This window comes from Dama dama, chromosome 18 (genome assembly GCF_033118175.1).
Source record: "Dama dama isolate Ldn47 chromosome 18, ASM3311817v1, whole genome shotgun sequence".
NCBI lineage: Eukaryota > Metazoa > Chordata > Mammalia > Artiodactyla > Cervidae > Dama > Dama dama.
Window position 1 is genome coordinate 59997074 of NC_083698.1, and position 27454 is coordinate 60024527.

Here is a 27454-nt window from a genome sequence, read left to right on the forward strand (position 1 = left end):
GAAGAAGAATGGAGTGTTTGGAATCTGGGTCCCACTACTTCTGAGCAACTGTGCATCTTAAAAAAAAATCTCTTCACCTCTTTAAGTATCTCTGTTTCCCCATTCATTAAGTCAGAATAATAATAACCACCACCTCAGAGGTGACTATAACATTATCTATGAAAACCTAAAGACTGGAGTTTGTCTATTTCAAAATACTATCTGAGTCACCATACAGTTAGTATGACTGACGGAGTATTAGCCTTAAGACAGATTACACCTTACTTGGGATATGAAACCTGGGGCAAATGGCATCCAGGTCAGTCATATATAACAACCACCAGAGAATTTGGTCATGTCTAAAAGAAAGGAAAACAGAGGCTGGGGAAAGAGCTGCTCTTTTGTTTGGGCAGCAGGCAATACACAGTTAGGATTGCCAAAGCAGTCTGGTTAAAAGCAAACAACTAGATGGACACGAGCATGGTTAACTCAACCTTTCCATCTTAGAACATGTAAACAAGAGGACAATTTACTCTGTCAACACAGGGATTAATTATTTTTTAAGTTTTTTTTTTTTTTTAAGTTCATTCCTATATATGGTTATCAGCTGGCTCCCTCCAAAACAACCACATAGCAATATTCTAAAAGGCATAGTCATCTTCCAGGTCATTCTCGAAGCAACAGGCAAAGTAACCTCTTCTGTGTGAAACTGCACTATGTGAAAGGCAGTCTGTAATTAATAATACTCAATTTTTTACCATTATTCATACTCTTTGTTACTTTGGTCAGGACTTGGTCTCTGTAAATAACCCTAGAACCTAGGATGGGTGTTCATTTTGGAAATCAGTGTGCAAATATTTATATCGTGTCTCTTTCCTTTCATTTTCTGAGACATCATAGGATTTTTTTAAATCAAATATAAAAATTAAACTATTAAAAAACACAACCCATGGGATCACAATAATAGAAAAATAAGATGAAGCACAAAGAAATCAGAGAAATCAAAGGCAAAAGAAGATTGTGGAAAATAAATCCCACTTAACAAATGAAAAACTATGTTCTTCTATCTTTCATCAAAGTATTCTGGATCATTAATATTTTATGCTATATATGAAGAAAGAGAATGGAATTGAACCTATAAAGGTTTGAAACACACCTTATTCACTGATGATACTCTAATAACAAACATATTCAAATAACAAATACATTATTGTTCATGAAAGAACCCCAGATTAAAGAGTGGTTTGCAGTCCAAGTAAACACAGAAAAGCTGCCAAAACTGTCTGTTTGACTCTCAATGATCTCATTTGTTTTTAATCAAACAATATTCAGTTTTTTCAAATTAGATTAATCTTTTGCCTAGTTTTTAAGCTATTTGGATAAAAATGTATAACAATTATTAACATAAAATAATCTGAAAAGTACACTGAAACATTTGCTTGAGAAGAATTCATTATAATTTACTTGCTTTTTCTGTTTTAAAGAATAATATGGCTTCATAAAAGGTATAAGACCAATTTGGTAAGCAGTGTTATCCTATAAATACCCAGCACGGGATCAGTAAATACTTGAATGAATGAATAAATGAATGGAACATAGGAGCAATGTGACTAAAGCAAACAAGAATACAAATCCCTATACACACACACACACACACACACACACACACACACACACACAAAACCTTCCTAAAAATCCTTTTGGAAATAATGAGTTTTCATATTTCTAGCTTCAGCAGATTTACTCTACTGCTTCCTTTTCAGTATCAACTTATTTTCTGAGGAAAATAAGCAGAAGTCATGATAGGATTCTTCATGTGCTTGCCTGACTCCTCCTCTACCTTCCTCCAAACAATTAACAAACAAAAACTTAAAAGCCCAGAAAATGGTATTTTAACAAGTTCCCTAGGTGATATGAGTGGAAGGCAATGCTGAAGAAGTATTCCATGACTTTGTGTGGATTATGACCTTCACCTGAGAGCTTGCCCCAAACAGCCCTCTTTGGATGTGATGAACCCCTCTTGATCACAAAAATGAGTCACCTCTTCTGGAAAGCCTTCCCCGTTGCACTCCACTTGTCCTCTACTCTCTGGCATACCTTCCCTAGAGAACTTCACCCACCAGATGGTAATTCTTTGTCCCTCTGGTACAGCAAGCTCCTTGAGGGTATGGACACCCTCTGGTTGACCTTTGGGTCACTAACACCTTGGCAAATGAATTCAGTTTTCTGAGTCTTCAGTTTCCTCACATATAAAATGAGAAAGATAGAAATGACCTTGCTATTGTGAGGGCTAAGTGATGAACATAAACCAACTAACCCAGTGTCCAGCAGTGTGGGTGCCTTTGGGACCACTGCTATGAAGGTAACAGATAGGATAAAGTTTTCAAAATCAATCAACATCTCACTACCTATAGGGCTTCAACAACACTATGTGGAAAGGCAAATGCCACAACTTTCTCAGAGTTCTTGCTAAATACAAAGATGTCCCACTTTTTATCATACCAAAAGGTGAACGACATACAGAAGATCTTGTTTTCCTGTAGGAACAAGGCCATCACTGAGCCTAGCCACAAACAAAGGATAGCAATGACCCTTAAAGACCTATAGGGAATGAGAATTGTCTTTATGAATATAATAAATTGTGGTGGTGGTGGTTTAGACGCTAAGTCACATCCAACTCTTTGCAACCCAGTGGACTGTAACTGCCAGGCTCCTCTATCCATGGGATTTTCCAGGCAAGCATACAGAATGGGTTGCCATTTGCTTCTTCAGGGGATCTTCCTAACCCAGGGACCAAACTCAGGTCTCCTGCATTGCAGGCAGATTCTTTACCAAGCCACCAGGGAAACCCATAATAAATACTGTTGTTGTTGTCGTTCAGTCCCTCAGTCATGTCTGACTCTTTGTGACCCCCTGGACTACAGCACACTAGGCTTTCCTGTACTTCACCAACTCCCGGAGCTTGCTCAAACTCATGCCCATTGAGACAATGATGCTATACAATCATCTTGTCCTCTGTCATCCCCTTCTCCTCCTGCCTTCAATCTTTCCCAGCATCGGGGTCTTTTCTAATAAGTCGACTCTTGGCATCAGATGGCCAAAGTATTGGAGCTTCAGCATCAGCCCTTCCAATGAATATTCAGGATTGATTTCCTTTAGGATTGACTGGCTTGATCTCCATGCAGCCTGAGGGACTCTCAAGAGTCTTCTCCAATACCACAGTTCAAAGGCTTCAATTCTTCAGCACTCAGCCTTCTTTATGGTCCAACTCTCACATCCATACATGACTACTGCAAAAACCATAGCTTTGACTAGATGGACCATTGGCAAAGTGATGCCTCTGCTTTTTAAAATGGTGTCTAGGTTAGTCATAGCTTTTCTTCCAAGGTGCAAGTGTCTTTTAATTTCACGGCTGGAGTGACCATCTGCAGTGATTCTGGAGCCCAAGAAAATAAAGTCTGTCACTGCTTTCATTGTTTCCCTATCTATTTGCCATGAAGTGATGGGACTGGATGCCATGATCTTAGTTTTTTGAATGCTGAGTTTTATTTTATTTGTTTATTCTGTAGTTATTTAAACGAATGAAATGCGGCTCCACATGATGATAGATAAAATATGAACACTGATTAAAAATGTTCCCAAATATACATCAGTACACATGTAGACATAAACATAAGCATACTTTAATATGGGAGTTTTTAATTTCCCCAATTAATTTTTACCCAAATTTCTTAACAGACTGTCCAAGAAAAAATGTGCTGATAATATGCCTTCTCTCCATGCTTTCCCCTATTAGAAGTATCAAAACAAACAAAAAGTAGTAACCCCAAAGAGTCTTCAAAGGCCTCAAATGTGAAGCATGCTTGACAATTGGAATGATGAAAATAATGATATTTCTCAAAAAAAAATCATTCTTAGAAATAAGAGGCATGTCATATATAATAAATCCACAGCAAACATTATCCTCAGTGGTGAAAAATTGAAAGCATTTCCCCTAAAGTCAGGAACAAGACAAGGGTGCCACTCTCACCACTACTATTCAACATAGTTTTGGAAGTTTTAGCCACAGCAATCAGAGAAGAAAAAGAAATAAAAGGAATCCAGTTTGGAAAAAGAAGTAAAACTCTCACTGCTTGCAGATGACATGATCCTCTACAGAGAAAACCCTAAGAACTCCTCCAGAAAATTACTAGAGCTAATCAGTGAATACAGTAAAGTTGCAGGATATAAAATTAACACACAGAAATCCCTTGCATTCCTATACACTAATAATCAGAACAAGAGAAGACTCTACACATGGACATCACCAGATGGTCAACACCAAAATCAGACTGATTATATTCTGTGCAGCCAAAGATGGAGAAGCTCTATACAGTCAGCAAAAATAAGACCAGGAGCAGACTGTGGCTTGGATCATGAACCCTTTATTGTCAAATTCAGACTGAAATTGAAGAAAGTGCAGAAAACCACTAGACCATTCAGTTATGACCTAAATCAAATCCCTTATGACTATATAGTGGAAGTGAGAAATAGATTTAAGGGACTAGATCTGATAGAGTGCCTGATGAACTATGGACGGAGGTTCATGACGTTGTACAGGAGACAGGAATCAAGACCATCCCCAAGAAAAAGAAATGCAAAAAAGCAAAATGGCTGTCTGAGGAGGCCTTATAAATAGCTGTGAAAAGAAGGGAAGCAAAAGGCAAAGGAGAAAAAGAAAGATATACCTATTTGAATGCAGAATTCCAAAGAATAGCAAGGAGAGAGAAGAAAGCCTTCCTCAGCAATCAATGCAAAGAAATAGAGCAAAACAACAGAATGGGAAAGACTAGAGATCTCTTCAAGAAAATTAAAGATACCAAGGGAACATTTCATGCAAAGATGGGCACAATAAAGGACAGAAATGGTAGGGACCTAACAGAAGCAGAAGATATTAAGAAGAGGTGGCAAGAATACACAGAAGAACTGTACAAAAATGATCTTCATGACCCAGATAATCATGATGGTGTGATCACTCACTCACCTAGAGCTAGACATCCTGGAATGTGAAGTCAAGTGGGCCTCAGGAAGCATTACTACGAACAAAACTAGTGGAGGTGATGGAATACCAGTTGAGCTATTTCAAATCCTGAAAGATGACGCTGTGAAAGTGCTGCACTCAATATGCCAGCAAATTTGGAAAACTCAGCAGTGGCCACAGGACTGGAAAAGGTCAGTTTTCATTCCAACCCCAAAGAAAGGCAATGCCAAAGAATGCCCAAACTACCGCACTACTGCACTCATCTCACATGCTAGTAGAGTAATGTTTAAAATTCTCCAAGCCATGCTTCAGCAATACATGAACCGTGAACTTCCAGGTGGTCAAGCTGGTTTTAGAAAAGTCAGAGGAACCAGAGATCAAATTGTCAACATTCACTGGATCATTGAAAAAGCAAGAGAGTTACAGAAAAACATCTATTTCTACTTTATTGACTATGCCAAGCCTTTGACTGTGTGGATCACAATAAACTGTGGAAAATTCTGAAAGAGATGCGAATACCAGACCACTTGACCTGCCTCTTGAGAAAACTGTATGCAGGTCACGAAGCAACAGTTAGAACTGGACATGGAACAATAGACTGCTTCCAAATAGGAAAAGGAGTACGTCAAGGCTGTGTATTGTCACCCTGCTTATTTAACTTATATGCAGAGTACATCATGAGAAATGCTGGGCTGGAGGAAGCACAAGCTAGAATCAAGATTGCCGGGAGAAATATCAATAACCTCAGATATGCAGATGACACCACCCTTATGGCAGAAAGTGAAGAGGAATTAAAGAGTCTCTTGATGAAAGTGAAAGAGGAGAGTGAAAAAGTTGGCTTAAAGCTCAACATTCAGAAAACTAAGATCATGGCATCTGGCCCCATCACTTCATGGCAAACAGATGGGGAAACAGTGGAAACAGTGGCTGACTTTATATTGGGGGGCTCCAAAAATCACTGCAGATGGTGATTGCAGCCATGAAATTAAAAGATGTTACTCCTTGGAAGGAACGTTATGACCAACCTAGACAGCATATTAAAAAGCAGAGACACTACTTTGCCAACAAAGGTCCATCTAGTCAAGGCTATGGTTTTTCCAGTGGTTATGTATGGATGTGAGAGTTGGACTATAAAGAAAGCTGAGCACAGAAGAATTGTTGCTTTTGAACTGTGATGTTGGAGAAGACTCTTGAGAGTCCCTTGGACTGCAAGGAGATCCAACCAGTCCATCCTAAAGGAGATCAGTCCTGGGTGTTCATTGGAAGGACTGATGTTGAAGCTGAAACTCCAATACTTTGGCCATCTCATGTGAAGAGCTGACTCATTTGAAAAGACCCTGATGCTGGGAGGGGTTGGGGGCAGGAGGAGAAAAGGACGACAGATTGCTGGATTGCATCACCGACTCGATGGATATGGGTTTGGGTAGACTCCGGGATTTGGTGATGGACAGGGAGGCCTGGCGTGCTACAGTTCACGGGGTTGCAAAGAGTCAGACATGACTGAGCAACTGAACTGAACTGAACTGAACAATGAGAAAACAGAAAGAGAAATTAAGGAAATAATTCCAATCACCATTGTGATGAAAAGAATAAAATACTTAGGAATAAATCTACCTAAAGAAACAAAAGACCTATATATAGAAAACTATAAAACACTGATGAAAGAAATCAAAGATGACACAAATAGATGGAGAAATATACCATGTTCATGGATCAGTAGAATCAATATAGTGAAAATGAGTATACTACCCAAAGCAATCTATAGATTCAATGCAATCCCTATCAAGCTACCAATGGTCTTTTTCAGAGAACTAGAACAAATAATCTCACAATTTGTATGGAAATACAGAAAACCTCAAATAGCCAAGGCAATCTTGAGAAAGAAGATTGGAACTGGAGGAATCAACCTGCCTGACTTCAGACTATACTATATACTACAAAGCTACAGTCATCAAGACAGTATGGTACTGGCACAAAGACAGAAAAATAGACCAGTGGAACAAAATAGAAAGCCCAGAGATAAATCCATGCACCTGTGGACACCTTATCTTTGACAAAGGAGGCAAGAATATACAATGGAAAAAAGACAATCTCTTTAACAAGTGTGCTGGGAAAACTGGTCAACCACTTGTAAAAGAATGAAACTAGAACACTTTCTAACACCATACACAAAAATAAACTCAAAATGGATTAAAGATCTAAACATAAGACCAGAAACTATAAAACTCTTAGAGGGAAACATAGGCAAAACACTCTCTGACATAAATCACAGCTGGATTCTCTATGATTCACCTCCCAGAGTAATGGAAATAAAAGAAAAAATAAACAAATGGGACCTAATTAAACTTTAAAAGCTTTTGCACAATGAAGGAAATCATAAGCAAGGTGAAAAGACAGCCCTCAGATTGGGAGAAAACAATAGCAAATGAAGCAACTGACAAAGAATTAATCTCAAAAATATACAGGCAGTTCCTGCAGCTCAATTCCAGAAAAATAAACGACCCAATCAAAAAATTGGCCAAAGAACTAAACAGACATTTCTCCAAAGAAGACATACAGATGGCTAACAAACACATGAAAAGATGCTCAACATCACTATCAGAGAAATGAAAATCAAAACCACAATGAGGTACCATCTCATGCTGGTCAGAATGGCTGCCATCAAAAAGTCTACAAACAATAAATGCTGGAGAGGGTGTGGAGAAAAGGGAACCCTCTTTCACTGTTGGTGGGAATGCAAACTAGTTCAGCCACTATGGAGAACAGTATGGAGATTCCTTAAAAAATTGGAAATAGAACTGCCATATGACCCAGCAATCCCACTGCTGGGCATACACACCAAGGAAACCAGAATTGAAAGAGACACATGTACCCTAATATTCATTGCAGCACTGTTTACAATAGCCAGGACATGGAAGCAACCTAGATGTCCATCGGCAGATGAACGGATAGGAAAGCTGTGGTACCTATACACAATGAAATATTACTCATCCATCAAACAGAATGCATTTGAATCAGTTCTAAAGAGGTGGATGAAACTGGAGCCTATTATACAGAGTGCAGTAAGTTAGAAAAACACCAATACAGTATATTAACGCATATATATGAATTTAGAAAGATGGTAATGATGACCCTATATGTGAGACAGCAAAAGAGACACAGATGTAAAGAACAGACTTTTAGACTCTGTGGGAGAAGGCGAGGGTGGGATGATTTGAGAGAATAGCATTGAATCATGTATATTATCATATGTAAAATAGATCGCCAGTCCAGGTTCAATGCATGAGACAGGGTACTCAGGGCCGGTGCACTGGGATGACCCAGAGGGATGGGATGGGGAGGGAGACGGGAGGGGAGTTCAGGATGGGGAACACATATACACCCATGGCTGATTCATGTCAATGTATGGTAAAACCACTACAATATTGTAAAGTAATTAGCCTCCAATTAAAATAAATAAATAAATAAATAATAAATAAAACTTTTAAAAAAAGGAGAAGAAATAAGAGGCATGTAAAATAGCCCCCCTTTCTTCATCTAGCCTATATTCTAAATTCAGTTGATCCTATAATTGCAGTTTATCAGCCTGGGGTAAGATTTTGCAAAAGTAGCATCATTCAAGTCTTGATTTATTGACAACTGTCAGTGCTTTCTACATATCGTTGAAAAAAACATAAAAGTAATATCTCGCCCTCAGCTAGGTTCTTTAAAAGGAGCTTGATACCATTTCTCACAAAACTACAGAAAGGGAAAAAAAAGCCCCATTATAATATGGGAGAAATCCAGAACAGGAAAAACTTGGGACAGAAGTGTGCATGTCGCAATCTCAAGTAAATAATTGATTACATGGGCAGTATAGGGGCAATGTGGCTATATGGGCAAGATTTTAAAGCAAAAACAGCTGTAGAGATATTTTCACAGAGCAAATAGCAAAAGAATAAGCACTATTTAATTTCATTTATGTAAAAATTTATGCTCAAAATCCTCCAAGTTAGGCTCCAACAGTATGTGAACCGAGAACTTCCAGATGTACAAGCTGGATTTAGAAAAGGCAGAGGAAGAACCAGAGATGAAATTGCCAACATCTGTTGGATCATAGAAAAAGCAAGAGAATTCCAGAAAAACATTTACCTCTGCTTCATTGACTACACTAAAGCCTTTGTGTGGATCGCAACAAACTGTAGAAAATTCTTTAAGAGATGAGAATACCAGACCACCTTACCTGCCTCCTGAGAAATCTGTATGCAGGTCAAGAAGCAACAGTTAGAATTGTATATAAACAATGGACTGGTTGGGAAAGGAGTACATCAAGGTTGTATATCGTCACCTTGCTTATTTAACTTATATGCAAAGTACATCATGTGAAATCCAGGACTGGAAGAAGCACAAACTGGAATCAAGATTGCCTGGAGAAATATCAATAACCTCAGATATGCAGATGACACCACCCTTATGACAGAGCAAAGAGGAACTAAAGAGCCTCTTGATGATGGTGAAAGAGGAGAGTAAAAAAGCTGGCTTAAAACTCAACATTCAGAAAACAAAGATCATGGCATCCAGTCCCATTACTTCATGGCAAATAGATGGGGAAACAATGGAAACAGTTTATTTTCTTCAAAATCACTGTGGTTCCAAAATCACTGTGGACATTAACTGCAACCATGAAATTAAAAGACTTGTTCCTTAGAAGAAAATCTATGACAAACCTAGACAGCGTATTAAAAAGCAGAGGCACTACTTTGCCAACAAAGGTCTGTATAGTCAAAGCTATGGTTTTTCCAGTAGTCATGTATGGATGTGACAGTCAGACCACAAAGAAAGCTGAACACTGAAGAACTGATGCTTTTGAACTGTGGTATTGGAGAAGACTCTTGAGAGTCCCTTGGACAGCAAGGAAATCAAACCAGTCAATCCTAAAGGAAATCAATCCTGAATATTCATTGGAAGGACTGATGCTGAATCTGAATCTCCAATACCTTGGCCATCTGATGCGAAAGAACTGATTCATTGGAAAAGCCTTGATGCTGGGAAAGACTGAAGAAAAGAGAAAGGGACAACAGAAGATGGGATGCTTGGATGGCATCACTGACTCAATGGACATGAGTTTGAGCAGACTCCGGGAGATGATGAAAGACAGGGAAGCCTGGCATTCTGCAGCCCATGGGGTCACAAAGGGTCAGACACAACTGAGGGACTGAACAACAACATGTAAAATAAAACCACATATACAAGATTACATATATATGTAAATGTTTGCATATGTAATAAACCGAAAAAGGTCTGGGAAAGACAATAAACTGGTGACAGCTGTTATTTCTTAGAAGATTCAGTTTTATAGAAAATACTTTATTCCCTCCTCCCCTGATGTTAAGTGGGAGAAGAACATAAAGCAGAAATAATACAATTCGATGGTAAGATACCAATTGTGTGTGCACTTAGTCTCTTCAGTTGTATCCAGCTCTTTGTGACCCCATGGACTATATAGCCCATCAGTCTCCTCTGTCCGTGGGATTCTCTAGACAAGAATACTGGGAGTGGGTTGCCATGCCCTCCTCCAAGGGGATCTTTCCTGACCTAGGGATCAAACCTGCATTTCCTATGTCTAATTGCAGAATCCACTGAAGGTGGATTATTTACCCACTGAGCCACCAAGGACGCCCAAGACATCAGCTAGGTAAACACTTTTACATGGGTAAAAATATAGGAAAAATATATCAATATCAACAATTATTTATTACTTCTGGGTGGTAAGATTATGAGTAATCTATTTTCTGCTTTTCCACAGTTGAGCCTATTTTTAAAAGCTTCTTCTGTGAGCATATGTAACTATTCTAATCAGAAAAATATAAATAAACCAGTAGCTAAGAGCAAATACAACTGTGTTTCTTAAAACCCAGGAGACAAATATTGTATTATGGAGTAGAAATTGAGAAAACAAAGGAGGCATCTTTAAGATCCCCCTCTAGAGCCTGACAGGTCAGATCTACTCAGGAGTTTCTATCAGGAAGGTCCGTCTTGAGGCAGGCTGGGGATTTTGACCTCCCCAGAAGGCCTTAACTTTGCTATCAGAATGAGAACTCAGGGGACTTCCCTGGCTGTCCAGTGGCTAAGACTCTGTGCCCTGGGTTTAATCCCTGGCCAGAGACCTAGACCCCACACGCTGCAACTAAAAAAAGATTCTTCATGCCACAACTAAGACTCGGCACAGCCAAATAAATAAATTAATTTTTTAAAATGGAGAACTCAGGACACTGAATTCAATGGTCTATTCTTGGGTCCAGTTCCATTTGAAGAGCCTTATCTTAAGAGAAAAATGAATATTCAGGAAAAGTATCCCTCTCCCTTCGAAGATCAGGATGATGGGAAGAAAGAATGATGATAAAGGAAACAGCAGGACAAAAAGGAAAGGAGGTTACACAGTAGAGCAACCCAAGGTGCCCCCTGTACCATGATAACAGGAAACAGAATGAAAGCCTTGGGCATGGTCCCTTCACACATTCTGCTTCCACCCTGTAGCATCCAATTCATCTCTCACTGGCGAGGCTGCCTTGCAAGATGAAGCTGGCAAATCAGCAGTTAAAAAATAGAGAATGAAATGGAAGAGGTTCTTTAAGGTGAATCAACAGTAAGTTAGACACACACTAATTCAGCAATGTATTCTTAATTGTAACTACTTTATCTGACCATCAGCTTGGGAGATTCCTAAGAAATTACTATTCCAAGTCTTGCATCCATAGCTCTCCGAAGTCACATGAGTAAAATATCTGACTCCCAACTCGGTAGGAAAGAGGTAAGAAGTAAATGACTGACTACTCCTACTCCAAAAGGCTTCAGAAAACACAGTTATAGTCAAGTCCATTAGGTATTTATAGAGTACCACTATATTTATACTAACTGAGAAAAGGTTACATGCCAGGCACTGTGCTAAACACTTGGTTTCTCACCATTAGCTACCTCTCCAACTCAATTGCTATCTTCGTTTAACAGGTGAGGGAATGCGGAAGAGAGAGGCTCCACGTCTCTACTTGCTCAAGTGGAAACTTTGAGGTATTAGTTTCTCAGGCTGCTGTGACAAATTATCACAAGCTTGGGAGCTTAAGACAACAGAAATGTATTCTCTCACAGTTTCGGAGACTAGAAGTTTCCAAATGAAGGTGTTGGCAGGACCAGGCTCCATCTGAAGGTTCTGGGGAAGAATCCCCCTGGGCTTTTCCCAACTCTTGGTAGCCAGAGACATTCCTTGACTTGTGGCAACACAACTCCAAGCTCTGCCTCATATATTTATTTATAGCCTTAAACATCATAGTTTACTCTTATAATTATAGTCACTCACAAACAATTGGGCATTAATTCTTGACATGTGGGCTTCATATAATAGTGTGTGTTGAAAAGTTCAAACTCTTATTTGAGTATAGAGACTTGGGGGTTGTCACTGGAAATGGTGCTTTAGTTTACCTGGTCTCTAGAGAACTGCTTTTGAGAGCTCTACAGAAGAGGCCCCTCTCTTGCTGCTCCAAAAATGCATTCTCTTCTGTGAGGGTAGAAATCACCCGATCAAGATCTCTTTCAGATGTCCCCAGCCAGGCTGCATATTAAATCCCCCAGGATCTTTTCAAAAAGACAGATGCTAATCTTCTCTCCCCAGAGCAAGTGAATAATGTGAATCTCAGCAACACAGCCCAGGCATTCATACCTGCTTCTCTCATTACATGGCCACCTCCTCTGTGTTTCTCTGTCTTCTCTTCATATAAAGACCCCAGGCATAATATATTTGGAGCCACCCCTAATTCAGCACGACCTTAACTAACTATATCTCCAAAGATCCTATTTCCAATTAAGGTCACATTCTGGGGTTCCTAGTGGTGTTAACTTTTGGGGAACACTCTGCAACCCAGGATGCATCTCTGGGGGGTGAGAAATCTTTTTGCAACGCAGGACTGTTGGATCTGGACTTGGCATTGTGACTCCAGAGCCACATCCTGAAGCACTGTGCTCATTTTGATGTCTGCAGGACCACACTACATACACTAGGCATCATCAGAGCAGGACCTGGCTCCTGTCCTGAGGAGCTGACAATCTACTGAACACAAACGAGACAACGAAGGAGAAAAGGCACATCACTGAAATGTCTGTGTGGCCTTCTGATGCCATGAAAACTTAGCTATGATGAGATGGATGAGGGCTGGGGGACCTTGAGCACAGACAGCATCTGGGCAGGTTGGGAGGAAAGACCTGAGTGAAGGCAGAAGCAAGGCTGGAAGAACAGGTTCTAGAGAGATGGGCATGCTGGAGAGTCTCAGGAGACGGGGCGGAGGGTTGGGGCGGGCGGTGGTGGAATAAGAATATTTTAAGGATGTTTCAAAGACAAAGGGAAGAACTTCAGCTTAATTCAGAAGAAAAAACTATTATGATACAAATTGGTCTTAAAGACTCCTTTGGCAGAGGTGGGCAGGGCAAGCTAAAGCCTGGAAAAACTGAGTGTTGAAACTTCTTGACAAAACAGGCTTGCGTGTGTGTGTACCAACATGCAGGGGCATCATGTTTACATCTCTTCTAGGACATTTTAACAACTTGCCTCAGAAAATAACCCAACGATGCAGATGCTCTCTATGCTTTCATCCCCCACTAGGAGATTCCTCCTTACCACCAGCCCCCCAACACTCACTCGCTTCCCTCCTGACACCCCATTGCATCCCAGCCAAAAGCTGAGTGAATAGAAAGGTGAGAGAAAGAAATAAAAACGCCTGCAGGAACAGCCAAAAAAAGGCAGCCAAGACATAAATCACCTTTGCACCGCTCACAACAGGCTCCCCTCTGCTTGATGGCCAAGGCACAGTCTCTGGACAACACTGGGCACTTCTCTCTCTTACAGGTCACTTCCTTGTTCTAGGCAAAAAAAAAAAGACAAGACACATTTGAAATCAGCTTCAAACAGAATCCCCAGAATCCTAGCACACAGTTGAGCCTTTCCCAGCTTCCCTCCTCCTATCTTGCCTTCATCTTCATGAGACAACTCTGTGATAGCCAATGAGATTTTGCTCTTTCTGGAGCAGGTATATCCATCCAGGAACAGATTGAGGTTAGAGGCAGATGAACAGGGTGGAAAGTCCCTTCTTGACCAGCCAATTTAACATAGATAACCAAACTCCAAGAGAGAGAAGCTTTCTTTTGCTCTACCATTTCTTTCTGGTACACACTATAGAAATGATAATATTTGTGTAAATCATATTTTGCCCATTGGGCTACCTGGGCCAGGACTGCATTGTGAGAACAAAAATATTTGCACACAGCCGTCCAACTATCCTTAATAGTAGAGTGCATTAAAATGCAGCAATCTAAAGTTCCAACTCAAATAATGACAAAGTTGAGTACTGAATCGGCTCAGTAAGAGAAAAAATAATATTCTCCATGCCAAGCAGAGACACAGGCGTCAGTGTTTTATAGCTGTGGGACAGCTGTATTATATTAGCACTTATGCTAATGAAAGTGTGGTGAGTATTTGCATCTTTGGTCTTAACCAGAAAGGTTAGCCGTTAAAATGACTTTGAGAAGATCCAAACATGATGCATTACCTGTTTGAAGAACAAGATGCACACGAACCAAAAATACTATGTCACAATACTTCAACAAGACTGGGACTGGAAAAATGTCTACTAAATGCTGGGTGTTGTGGCTTTCATTCTTATTAAATTCCTGAGAGATAAATATTATCACTCTCTCATTTATGCACAGGAAAATAGCTGTTCTAAGTAGCTCTATGACTAACTTTGCAGTGGTAGGGGTGGATTTCAAAATTGAGCTGACAAACGTACACAAGGCCCACCTCCTACCCTGAGTTAAGGCTGGAATGACCATGTTCGTCGCCTGATTTGGGGACAGACTAGAGAGGAGCAGCTGACCAGCTCTCTTACCTCAAGATGAACACTCCTGGAACATGTGCAGGAGACATGTACAGGAGACTCAGCCCTGACAAAGACCTTGGGAAGATTCACAAGTGTACCCAGTAGTCTTCAAAGTCAAGAGACTAAAGAAGATCTCTCCAGTTCTATTCTAGCACCAAGGAGAGATGTAAGGAGTGTCTGTAAGTGTTTGAGTGTCAGTGTGTGTGTGTGTGAGAGAGAGAGAGAGAGTGGCGGGGGGATGGTATGTTGGGGGCTGGGAGCCCAAGTTCAGCCTATGCACCAAATTCCAGCTCTAAATCAGTGCTAAGATAAAACAAGTGTCTGCTAAATGCACCTAGCATTTAGTAGACACTTGCTACAGTCCCAATCTTGCTGAAGTGTTGTGACATAGTGTTTTTGGTTCACATGCATCTTGTTCTACAAACAGGTAATGCATCATGTTTGGATCTTCTCAAAGTCATTTTAACGGCTAACCTTTCCGGATAAAACCGAAGATACAAATGCTCCCCACACGTTCATTAGCATAAGTGCTAATATAGTGCTTCTCTCCAATCCCCTGGGAGTTGCAGAGCCTCTCAAGACACTCCCAGGGTCTAATTCTAAAATGAATCCAGACTGTCATCTCTTCCCTTTTTGAATGAGCAGAACCCCTGAGAGTCCCAGAACTCCACACTCTCCAACTCACCCATCACCTCTCCCTTACAGTGAGGTACATGGAGCTTGGGGATGGGTGGCCCCCGCCAACCCAACAGCTCTATTTCTACATGTTTGTTGTCTCAGTACCCTGATGGCTTTGCAAGGCCACTGAAGCATAGGAATAATGAGCCCACCCCAACCAACGTTGCTCAAATATTCCCACTGGATGTCACACATAGAAAATGACCATCATTTCCAAGGCCAATGGTAAACACTCTGATGGGGTCATCCCAGGATCTGCTTGGCCACTGAAAGGGTGAGCATCAAAAAAAAAAAAAATGAGTGAGCATCAGTCTTCAGCCATTGTACCCATTCCTGCAAGGCTGGTAGACAGACTTCTAGTTTTCTCGTTTATTGGTTATTGGTGTCTGATCGGAAGGTGTGGTTGAGCAGAGTAATCCAGTCTCCTTTTCTTTCCCCATTTTTGGCATCTGTTACGTGATCAGGGTTCTCCTAGAGAATCTCACCAACTCCTTAAAACACTATGGGGCAGTGATGCTCACCCTGGGCTGTTAATCAGAACCGTGCGCAGTTCTTCACAAAGCCTGGCACTGTCTCCCAGCCCCTGAAGCTCAGATCTGATTTCTCTCAGGACCAGGCTCCCCAAATAATTCCAGCATGTAGCCCAGGCTGAGAACCACTGCCATGAGAGGAGTGTTCTTCCTGCCTGTGAGGCCCAGGTGGGCTCAGGAGCTGTCCACAGTCCCAGAGTGAACGGCTGGCTCCAACCTGAACCCAGATATCCTGGCTCCGAGCTGGGCAAAGCTCCTTTCCTCACCCTCTCCATAATAAAAGTGGCATCATGACTCACTGTCAGTCTCAGCCCTATGATTTATGTTCATACTTTCTTCTTAATACAAATGTAATACATAGTTATGGTCACCATTCAAATTAAAGGAGTATATTTAAAAAAAAATTACAGTGCCCTTTAGCCACCACCAAAGTAATTGAGAACATCGATCAGGTATATATGCTGCTTGGCATGATGAACATTGACTTAGTTTCACAAAGAGCGGTTACACAAAACCATAGTTTTGATACCAGATGTCCCCACCCGGGGCATTACCTCAGAGCATCTGTTAAATTGGCTTTATGCATTCAGCAAACCTGGCTGCAGCCTTAGGGAAAAGTCACCCCCAAGTGCATCTCCTCTCTGAAAGGAAAACTCCTTAGACCCAAGGAATTAAAAATTCTAAGGGTAGTCACAGTGGATGTGAAGTCAAAATTTGGGATCTAATGAACAGGAAGACACACACTCTTACATGTCAGAACTCTGCTAAATTAGAAACCCAGCAGGCAGTCAAAAACCATAGATCTAAGATCCATAATAAATAGCTTGTAATTACAGTTCAGCACAAAAGTTATTTCAACCAGATGGTTTGTAGATTCACATCTGGAATTTTTTGTGTACACAGACACACAGAGAGAACAAACCTAAACCTTAGCTGTAGATTTAGTGAGTTTTTCCCCACTTCTGATAACACTTGGGAGTTTTTTTTTTTCTACCAAGGGTCATGTTGGTACAGAGCTGCCAGATCTGATCATTTCCCTGATGTCTGGTTGCGTAGATGTGGAGCACAAGCTCAGATTCCCAGGCCCTCCAAGAAACAAAGGAAAACTTCAGAGAATCACTGGTGAAAGGCTGATTCCTCCATCCCCTTAATTGAGTCCAGCAGCTACAGAGTAAATTCAAGCACAGGTTAATTAAGACCACTCACTTTGCTTTCCCTGATTTTGCCAAGGGACAAAAACACCAGTCTTCACAAACTAGCTGCTCTGGTAAGAAGGGGTACACACACAAAGCCGCACCTTGAAGACTCCCTCTCCACTGGCCACCTCATCACACGTGCACCAAGTGTCCTCTGCTCTTACTCAAGATCATGGCTCATTCAGTTCATTTTTTCATTCAAGAAAAGCTTTCTGATACTGATTCATGCTTACTGAACACTTTCTATGTATCAGGCTCTGTGCTAAGAGTTGCATGTGCATTATTTCACAGAAAAATCCACATCATCCCCATTTTACAGATGAGGAACCAGAGTTAGTCAATTTGCCCAGGCCCCACAAAAGGCAGATCTGAAATATTGGTTTGGCCCAAAAGTTCGTTCAGGTTTTTCTGTAACATCGTATGAAACATTGGTTGGGGTGGGCTCATCATTCCCATGCTTCAGTGGCCTTGCAAAGCCATCAGGGTACTGAGACAACAAACATGTAGAAATAGAGCTGTTGGGTTGGCGGGGGCCACCCATCCCCAAGCTCCATGTACCTCACTGTAGGGGAGAGGTGATGGGTGAGTTGGAGAGTGTGGAGTTCTGGGACTCTCAGGGGTTCTGTTCATTCAAAAAGGGAAGAGATAACAGTCTGGATTCATTTTAGAATTAGACCCTGGGAGTGTCTTGAGAGGCTCTGCAACTCCCAGGGGATTGGAGAGAAGCACTATATTAGCACTTATGCTAATGAACGTGTGGGGAGCATTTGTATCTTCGGTTTTATCCGGAAAGGTTAGCCGTTAAAATGACTTTGAGAAGATCCAAACATGATGCATTACCTGTTTGAAGGCATGCACTTGAATGCTGCACCAGCTATTTCCCGGGCATTCGGGATATTGATGAGAACTAAAGAACATCACAGTTCCAAGGCCCCAGGGGAGACTGGTGCCTTGCATGCAGTTCCACAAACATGAAGTGAGCACTCTGACAAGAGCTGAATAACTCCAAGGTGCTGCGTCATCACCAACCATGAGAAGGTCCAGAAACACTGGCTTGTTCTGGTAACAAAGAAAGATGCACTATTTTGGACATGGATAGTTATCTGTGCCTATCACACCGCTGATGGCTAGGCTCATATCTCCAAGCAACTCTTCCCCAAGATTTCAGCTTGCATTTGAGTCTTCCCAAATCTATGCCACAGAAATGGTGGTAAAAATGCACTGGAGGAAAATGTCAGAAGATTCTAAAAAACCCAACCTAGTCCATGCCTAAGGATAATAAACCCCATCACATTTTTCATTCTCAGTCTCTCTCTCTCCCCATGTTTTCCACTTTCTAGGGTCAGCAAGCCTGTCATTTACCTGTTGTCAAAGGCATCTGTTTGCATTAATGCCTTCTTTTGGAAAGACCATATATATCAAAACTCAAAACACAGCCTCTGGAGGCACATGAAATGAAGTGCCAACAAACAAACATTAAAGAAGGGCAAAAGGAGTAAAAAGGAAAAAAAAATTACATGGCTGGCAACAAAGCTCTATAAGGATGCAAGCCAAACCACAGCTCTGGCCACAGCCAACTTCAAACAGGACTCCAGGAGCCAGCTTGCTGTGTCTAAGATCTGCCACTAGATGGCAGCACAGAGATCCCTGAGCTTAGAAATGTGGCCAGGAGACCTGCCAGTGACTCCAGAGCATTTTTCAGGGTCTGATGTGGAGGGAAATCATCTCTCGCTGATTTGGGCTGGGTGGGTAAAGAGGGGGTTAAAGAAGATAGCAAATCGCCATTGTGAGAATTTCCTGTTTGCTTTTCTCAACGAGAAAAAAAAATGTTTTTGAGATGCTTTTTTTTTTTATTTCAAGCCAACGTCTTGAAGATATATATATTTTTTTTTCTGATTCTTCCAGTCCCAATCCTATTATGGACTATGGAAAGTATTACCTGACCTTTCATTTATATTTAAAAATAAAAATGAAATAAAAATCTGGAGAAGAAAACACAGCAGCTGATATGATAGAGCGATCAGGGAGAAATGTCAGCTGGCAGATGCTGTATTTCTAGACTATGAAATGGCAACACACATTTCTTGAAATAAGAAGGAAAATGAAAATACTGGGTGCCTTGCCTGCTGATCCTCCCTGTGATTAGCTATATTAGGAAGGTGGCAGACCATCTAGAAGATGGTGTGATTTTTCCCTCCATTCTTGTCTTTTACGAAAGCAAAGCCTGCCTTGGAGGTAAACAGCTGTCATCTGGTGAACTCACAAATTCTAAGTGCCAGATCCTTTTTCAGAAAATCAGAAAGGCTGTGAAGTTGTAATATTTTTTTCTGCCCCAAATGAACAACAAAATATGTCAATAAGGCACATGGGCCAGGTAGTATCATTCAGTTCAGTTCAGTTCAGTTCAGTCGCTCAGTCGTGTCAGACTCTTTGTGACCCCATGAACCGCAGCACGCCAGGCCTCCCTGTCCATCACCAAATCCCAGAGTTTACCCAAACTCATATCCATCGAGTCAGTGATGCCATCCAACCATCTCATCCTCTATCATCCCCTTCTCCTCCTGCCCACAATCCCTCCCAGCATCAGGGTCTTTGCCAATGAGTCAACTCCTCGCATGAGGTGGCCAAAGTATTAGAGTTTCAGCTTCAACATCAGCCCTTCCAATGAACACCCAGGACTGATCTCCTTTAGGATGGACTGGTTGGATCTCCTTGCAGTCCAAGGGACTCTCAAGAGTCTTCTCCAACACCACAGTTCAAAAGCATCAATTTTTTGGCGCTCAGCTTTCTTCACAGTCCAACTCTCACATCCATACATGACCACTGGAAAAACCATAGCCTTGACTAGACGGACCTTTGTTGGCAAAGTAATGTCTCTGCTTTTTAATATGCTATCTAGGTTGGTCATAACTTTCCTTCCTAGGAGTAACGTCTTTTAATTTCATGGCTGCAATCACCATCTGCAGTGATTTTGGAGTCCAAAAAAATTAAGTCTGACACTGTTTCCACTGTTTCCCCATCTATTTCCCATGAAGTGAAGGGACCAGATGCCATGAGTCTAGCCCCACAGATATTTGTATTTTAATAGGGGATCCATCCCCTCCCTAAATAAGGCTACAGTGATGAAATGACAGAGAGTGTGTGCACAAATGCAGGGTAAGGGGTAGGGTAGTCTGGCGGGGACAGACTCCAGACTCCACCAAGAGCAGAGGACACTTAGTACCTGTGGGATAAGGCAGCCAATGGAAAGGGAGTCCTGAAAGCACGGCTTTGCATGTTCCCCTTCTCACCAGAGAGGCTGACTTGGAAACCAGTGTTTTTGTCTTTTGGTAGTCTGGAGAGTTTCTAATTTAAGAAAGAGACTTCTACCTATTTATCCCCTCTAATGATATTATATTCAGAGTACATCATGAGAAACGCTGGGCTGGAAGAAGCACAAGCTGGAATCAAGATTGCCGGGAGAAATATCAGGACCTCAGATATGCAGATGACTCCACCCTTATGGCAGAAAGTGAAGAGGAACTAAAAAGCCTCTTGATGAAAGTGAAAGAGGAGAGTGAAAAAGTTGGCTTAAAGCTCAACATTCAGAAAACTAAGATCATAGCATCTGGTCCCATCACTTCATGGGGGAATAGATGGGAAACAGTGGAAACAGTGTCAGACTATTTTTGGGGGCTCCAAAATCACTGCAGACGATGACTGCAGCCATGAAATTAAAAGACTCCTTGGAAGGAAAGTTATGACCAACCCAGATAGCATATTAAAAAGCAGAGACATTACTTTGCCAACAAAGGTCCGTCTAGTCAAGGCTATGGTTTTTCCAGTGGTCATGTATGGATGTGAGAGTTGGACTGTGAAGAAAGCTGAGCGCCAAAAAATTGATGCTTTTGAACTGTGGTGTTGGAGAAGACTCTTGAGAGTCCCTTGGACTGCAAGGAGATCCAACCAGTCCATCCTAAAGGAGATCAGTCCTGGGTGTTCATTGGAAGGGCTGATGTTGAAGCTGAAACTCTAATACTTTGGCCACCTCATGCGAGGAGTTGACTCATTGGCAAAGACCCTGATGCTGGGAGGGATTGTGGGCAGGAGGAGAAGGGGATGACAGAGGATGAGATGGTTGGATGGCATCACCGACTTGATGGATATGAGTTTGGGTAAACTCTGGGATTTGGTGATGGACAGGGAGGCCTGGCGTGCTGCAATTCATGGGGTTGCAAGTCTGACACGACTGAGAGACTGAACTGAACTGAAGACTCATGTTGATTCTGACTAAGGCATTCCCTCTGTCATCAGCTCCAGTCAGGGGATATATGTTCAGGACAGTGACTTGGAGAAGGAGAAGAGTGGCAGTTCTAAAGTAGCCAAACCAAAGATTCGGTCCATGTGCCCCTGGACCCAGTGCTGTGGGAGGGAGAAATAAACCACGTGGCAAGCTTCCTTTCTATGCTCCAGAAATCTCTTGGAGGAAACAAGACACCAGACATGAGCAGAATCACACGACACTGCAGTGTAACTTCTGGCCCCGAGTGAGAATTACAGAAGAGAATTCCACCTTGGCTCAAAAGCCATCATGGATGATGGGCACAAATAAGACACTTTGATCCTTAATCAAATTCTCTTTATTAGAGAACTTGTTTGAAGTGCACACACAATAGTGTTTCACTATTTGAGAGTCTTAAAATTGCTCACAGAGGAAATTTTTTTGAGGGATACAGATGTCTTCTGTCAAGTTTCCCAAGGAAGAAGGTGATTCAACATCAGCGCATGTATTCGCCTTGGAATTCCAAGTCTTCACACACATGTAGTTAAAAAGAGGTCAACTTTTCCTTGAAGTGCCCCATTGTAACCCAATTCCAGCCCCAAAAGAACCAAAAAGGAATTTTATGGTACTTTTGTACACCGGTCACAATTTCTCCTAGGCAATCTTATAAAACGTCTCATAAACAGAAGAATAATACTTCATGTTTACATAGCACTTTTCTTCTAAAGAGCTCTGCAGACATTATTTCATTAATCCTCACAGGTTTCCTAAGCTTTGCAGACGGACGAATGGCACAGAATGAAGTTAAGTGTCTCAGGTCCTCAAAGAGCCAGCGAGCAGTGAACCTGGGACCAAAGCCTGGTTCCCAGACTGGGATTAAGGGGCCAGCCAGGGAGGTTAGTTGCTAAGGCACAGCATTAAACTTTATGAGTGTATCATATTAAAATTAGGTTAGCTCCTACATGACTGTTGAGAGTTTAGGAGTAGATTAGTATGTAGTTGAGCGAGTCTGGAAATTTTCTGGAAAGACAGGCCACCTGGGTCGGACATGTGAGGTCTCCTGTCATGTTCCCTGCCCTGTTAGAAGGTAACCTGTGAAAGATGCCATAGAAGAGATGAGTCAAAACTCAAATAAACAGACCTAACTGCAAAAATTACAATTCTAGAATGCAGAGATACAGACAAAGACTGAAAGAAAAGACCCAGGGGGGTAGGTATCATTGATACCTGGTTTTGATCATTGAAAAAGTGAAGTGATTCCCTCTCCATACAATCTAGGGAAATCCTGCAAGCTAGCATGAGCCTCGGAGAGGAGACAACACAAGTTTGTACCTGCTCCAGCCGGGCTCCTCTGGATGAAATCTGTTCTTAATCTCTCAGAAAAGAATCATTGGAAGGTGAGGGAGACTGAGATAGCTCAGTGGTTGCCAATGGCAGTATTAAACTTGATCGATGATTTATTATTTTAATTAAGCTTGGACTTGCTTGTTCTTTGTTACTGACAGTGCAACTGACTTCTCCATAACTCTTGCACCAAAAGAGCTAAGAAGGATAAAAAAAAAAAAAAAGGCAATTTGGTCCACTCCAAAGCCTTAGTGTACAAGTACGAGGCTCCAGGGCTCCAGGCCATGTTTCTCAGCTCAATGAACATTGAAAAAACACCAACACAACCATTTTTAAGGTGAAGAAAGTGTGTTCAATAAGGAAAATGAACCAAACTTCCCAGCCAAGAGAATGGTTTCCCAACATCTCTTCTCTTTCCCAACTGAGTGAGGTCAGTAGAAGAGGCTGGACACATCCAAGGTCAGTAGAGGTGAGGGGTGTCAATGGCCCTTGTTGTTAATGTAAAGTTACATTTCCAGATTTTTCTGAAATCTGGAACCCCCCAACCCCGACCACTTTTGCAAATCCCTTCACTATCAAAAGCCAGAGCTGACCCATCTCTAACGAAATTATATGAAGCGGCAATAATAGTTTTCCAGGCAGGTTACTGAACTATTAAGAATAATAGCGCCTGACATTTATAGAAAATCTATTATTTGCTCGACTGTGCTGAACATGCTTTGTGTATTATGTCCTTTTTAACCCTCACAACAAATCTAAAGAATGCACTGATTTACCCATATTTTATGGGTAAAGCTGGGGCACAGAGAGGTTATTTTTTATTAGTTTTTATTGGAATATAGTTACTTTACAACGTTGTGTTAGTTTCTGGCTGTAGAGCAAAGTGAATCAGTCATCCGTACACATATATTCACTATTTTCAATTTCCTTCCCATTTAGTTCACCACAGAGCATTGAGTAGAGTTCCCTCTGCTATACAATAGGTTCTCCTTCGTTATCCATTTTATATGTAGTTGTGTATATTCAGAGAGGTTAAAAGGCTCACCCAGCTTCACATAGCTGCAGCAGAGATTCAAACCCAGGACTCGCTGAAATCAGAGTCGGTGATTTCATCGCCATACCAGCTTTTAGAGGTTTAGAGGCTAAGATGAGCCATCTCATGTTCCTTGCAGCCAACACATTTAAATGCGTGCCTTTGTTAAGCACTTCCCCATTTTAAGACCATTACAAACCTTAGTTTATTATTCTGTTTTGAACACAAGGGTAAAAATAGTGCCTTTTAGGAAAAGTAGATTAAGTCTCTGACTTAAAAAGTCAAAACAAGTGTCAATCTCTGAGTGCCCTGTCATTTGCAAGTCAGACCAGAGCCTGGACCAAAATCCTCCAAGTCCTCTGGTTTCTTTCGTGATTTGGGGGCGCGGGGACAGAGTGTTCCTCTCCCAGGAGGCTGGCAGTATCCCACAGACATACTTTTGGAGTCTTTACGTGAAAGCATCTTGCAAGAATATAGTTGGAGACTTAATGTGAAAGCATCTTGCAAAACATCTCACAATTCATCGCACTCCATCTGGGAGTATTATTCTTTCTGCCTCTAGTCTAGGCTCGGCAAGCCTTTACCCCAGAGACCTGGACCCTGGCAAAGGCGGCCTTCCCCGGCCCAGCTAACAGCTCAAACTCTGAACAAAGCTGCCCTTGAAGCCCAGCCATTTAAAAGACTTTATGAAGTCCACTGGGGCCCCCCGATTATTTTGCAACAAGTCATATCCCATGAAGAAATTCACTTCTCTGCAACACAAAACAGAGGGAGATTAAAGAAAAAGGCAGAGGGGGTGCAAGGGGCTGGAGAAAAGAAGTAAGACCCCCTGTTGTTCTGTCTGGCCAGAATCGTGTCTTTTAGTGCCCAGATCCTCTACCAGGACGATGTTCTGATGATATATGGCCCTAATACATCACTAAATGACAGTGTTCTCCTGATACTGTACCTTGAAAATATGACACGTGCCAGCAGAAGCAGCGGGGGATTAATAAGGAGACCCTTTTTATATTTAACTTACCTAACATTTCAATTCTATTTTAATGGGCTTTAGTTTGTTGGGGGGATTGTTTGGGGGTCCTAAGCCGTTTAAAGATTTAGGTCTGGCTTTTTTTGTGGGGGGTGGGGGGCACCTTTTCAAGGACCTCTCAGAACAAAGAGAAACAGGCTATTAGACTGTCCCAGCCACTCAAGTACAGCTCTGATTTAAAACAGGGCAGTGTCAAACAGCTCCTCATTCTGTTTAATCATATTTTGAACTAGAACCAAAGCATTAGAGAAGGCAGAAGACAAAAGAAATAACCACCAAATAAAAATAGTAGCCCAAAGAAAGTAGCACTGCCTGGTTTTTATTAGACTGTACGTCGTATAAGCAAGGGACCTGCTGGCAGCAGCACATTAATGTAACTGGAATGGGCTGAGCACAAAGCAGCCAGTGACTGAACGCAGGGCACCCTGTCACAGCTGCAGCTCTGTGACACCACTCGGGCCCCCAGAAGGAGACCGGAAAATCAGAGGGTGGACCGACTGCATCCTCTTCTACCAGAGGACAGGAGCCAGGTATGTGACCTGAGAGGAGTGATTGTCAGCATCCTTTATGTGGTCCACATTCCCAAGTCAAATGATAAATCTGTGACAAATTTTAGATAGTGTATTAAAAAGGAAAGACATCACTTTGCTGACAAAGGTCTGTCTAGTCAAAGCTATGGTCTTTCCGGGAGTCACGTACAGATGTGAGAGTTGGACAATAAAGAAGACAGAGGGCCAAAGAATCAATGCTTTCAAAATACAGTGCTGGAGAAGACTCCTGAAAGTCCCTTGGGCAGCAAGGAGATCAAACCAGTCAATCTTAAAGGAAATAAACCCTGGATATTCATTGGAAAGACTGATGCTGAAGCTGAAGTTCCAATACTTTGGCCACCTGATGTCAAGAGCTGACTCACTGGAAGAGATCCTGATGCTGGGAAAGACTGAAGGCAGAAGCAGAGCAGGGCATCACTTCTCATCCAAGGATGAGATGGCTGGATGGCATCACTTATTTAATGGACGTGAACTTGGGCAAACTCCGGGAGATGGTGAGGGTCAAGGAGGCCTGGCGTGCTGAAGTCCATGGGGTCGCAAAGAGTCAGACATGACTTGGAGACTGAACAACAACAACAATTCCTGAGTCTACCTTTTTCTCCTCAAAATCAAAAGGGATCCAAACAGCTGGGATGTAGGATGAAGTTGGGGCTGCAGAGAAAGCATCCACAGACTGCCACCGTGGGAAGAAGCCACCACTTCCCAGGGTGAAGGGGAACAGAGGCTGCAAAGGAACACAGTCTCATGCACAAGTGGCCCAGTTGCCTTTCCGAACATCTTTGACTATTTTACACTACAGGTGCCCTTCACCACATGACAAGTAATAAATTAGCTTTTTCTCTAACTCCTTCCCCTAAAAAATAAAAAAGGGACAGGGGGGGTGAGATTCTAAGAATATTTTTATGCCTTTCTGGTGAGTTCTTTTGAACTAGCAAGAAGATGGGGCGTCCAACTCCAATGACCAGTGGGATCTTCATCAGAGGGCATCATCAGAGGCATTAGCCAGGCTTCTCAGTCTCGGGACCAGGTGCTGCCTAGGCCAGCAGGGGCACTGGAGGAAGCAAGGTGTGAGGGTTCAGGAGTTAAAGGCAACAGTAAAATCGGAGTCATTTCCATGGGAAAGCTCATGATTCGGTGTTAAGGAAGGCTACCTGGAGATATTATTTCAGCAGCCCATTTTCTGACTCGCCACAACATAACAAGCTGGGCTCCCTGACTACCTAAAGAAACTGCGAACTCAAGGAGCCTTTTAACTGTACATGTAGATGATTGTCTGGGCAGTGGAGAGTGAACACATCCAAAACATGGAAACTGAGTGTATGTCTTAGGCCCCGGCTGTGTCCTGCCAGGGCGTTTGGTGGTGACAAACCACTTCTTCTCAAGACCAGCTTTGGAGGGCTGTCACCCTCTTGTCAGCAGGTATCTCCTGCCTGCACCTCCTACCCACAGTGAGCGGGACGCACCAGGTCTTCATCCGCCCCTCATTCCTGTGGGTCAACAGCAAGCCACTGAGCTGATTTTTCACAGGTTGCCCATGAAAGTCCATGTGCTGTGGGGAGCTACAAAAATACCTAACCTTGACAAGTAAATGGAGCTGACATCACAGGGAACAGGCAGGGCAGAGGAACTGCTCACAGCCCATCTGTCATCTTGACAAAGTAACTTTCTGGTCACTAGTGAGACACTTTTAAAGACATCTGTACAATTGACCTTGACCACCAGCAATCACAGAGGCTTTCAAAGGGACCCCTGGGATGGCAGGCAGTAGAGCTGGTTCTTGCCGTCCTGCCTGTGGATAACGGTGAAGGCTGTCTGATGCATCAGGTGCTGGAAACATCCCTGCTCCTGGACTATATTCACTCTGGTGCTGATGGCAGAGGGTGTCCAGTTAGCCCGAGAAATGGCAGGCAGAGGAACAAGGGGACAGGAG

At 42.1% G+C, this 27454-nt stretch overlaps 1 protein-coding gene across 5 annotated transcripts in view; it reads right to left on the reverse strand.

The window, feature by feature from the left end:
* Window positions 1-27454, reverse strand: part of BMPER (BMP binding endothelial regulator) — a 249470-nt gene that overhangs the window by 199875 nt on the left and 22141 nt on the right. For all 5 annotated transcript variants that reach the window (XM_061165389.1, XM_061165387.1, XM_061165388.1 and 2 more), the window contains exon 3: window positions 13786-13885. In XM_061165389.1, the coding sequence (XP_061021372.1) occupies window positions 13786-13885 (100 nt within the window). The remainder of the gene's footprint in view (window positions 1-13785; window positions 13886-27454) is intronic.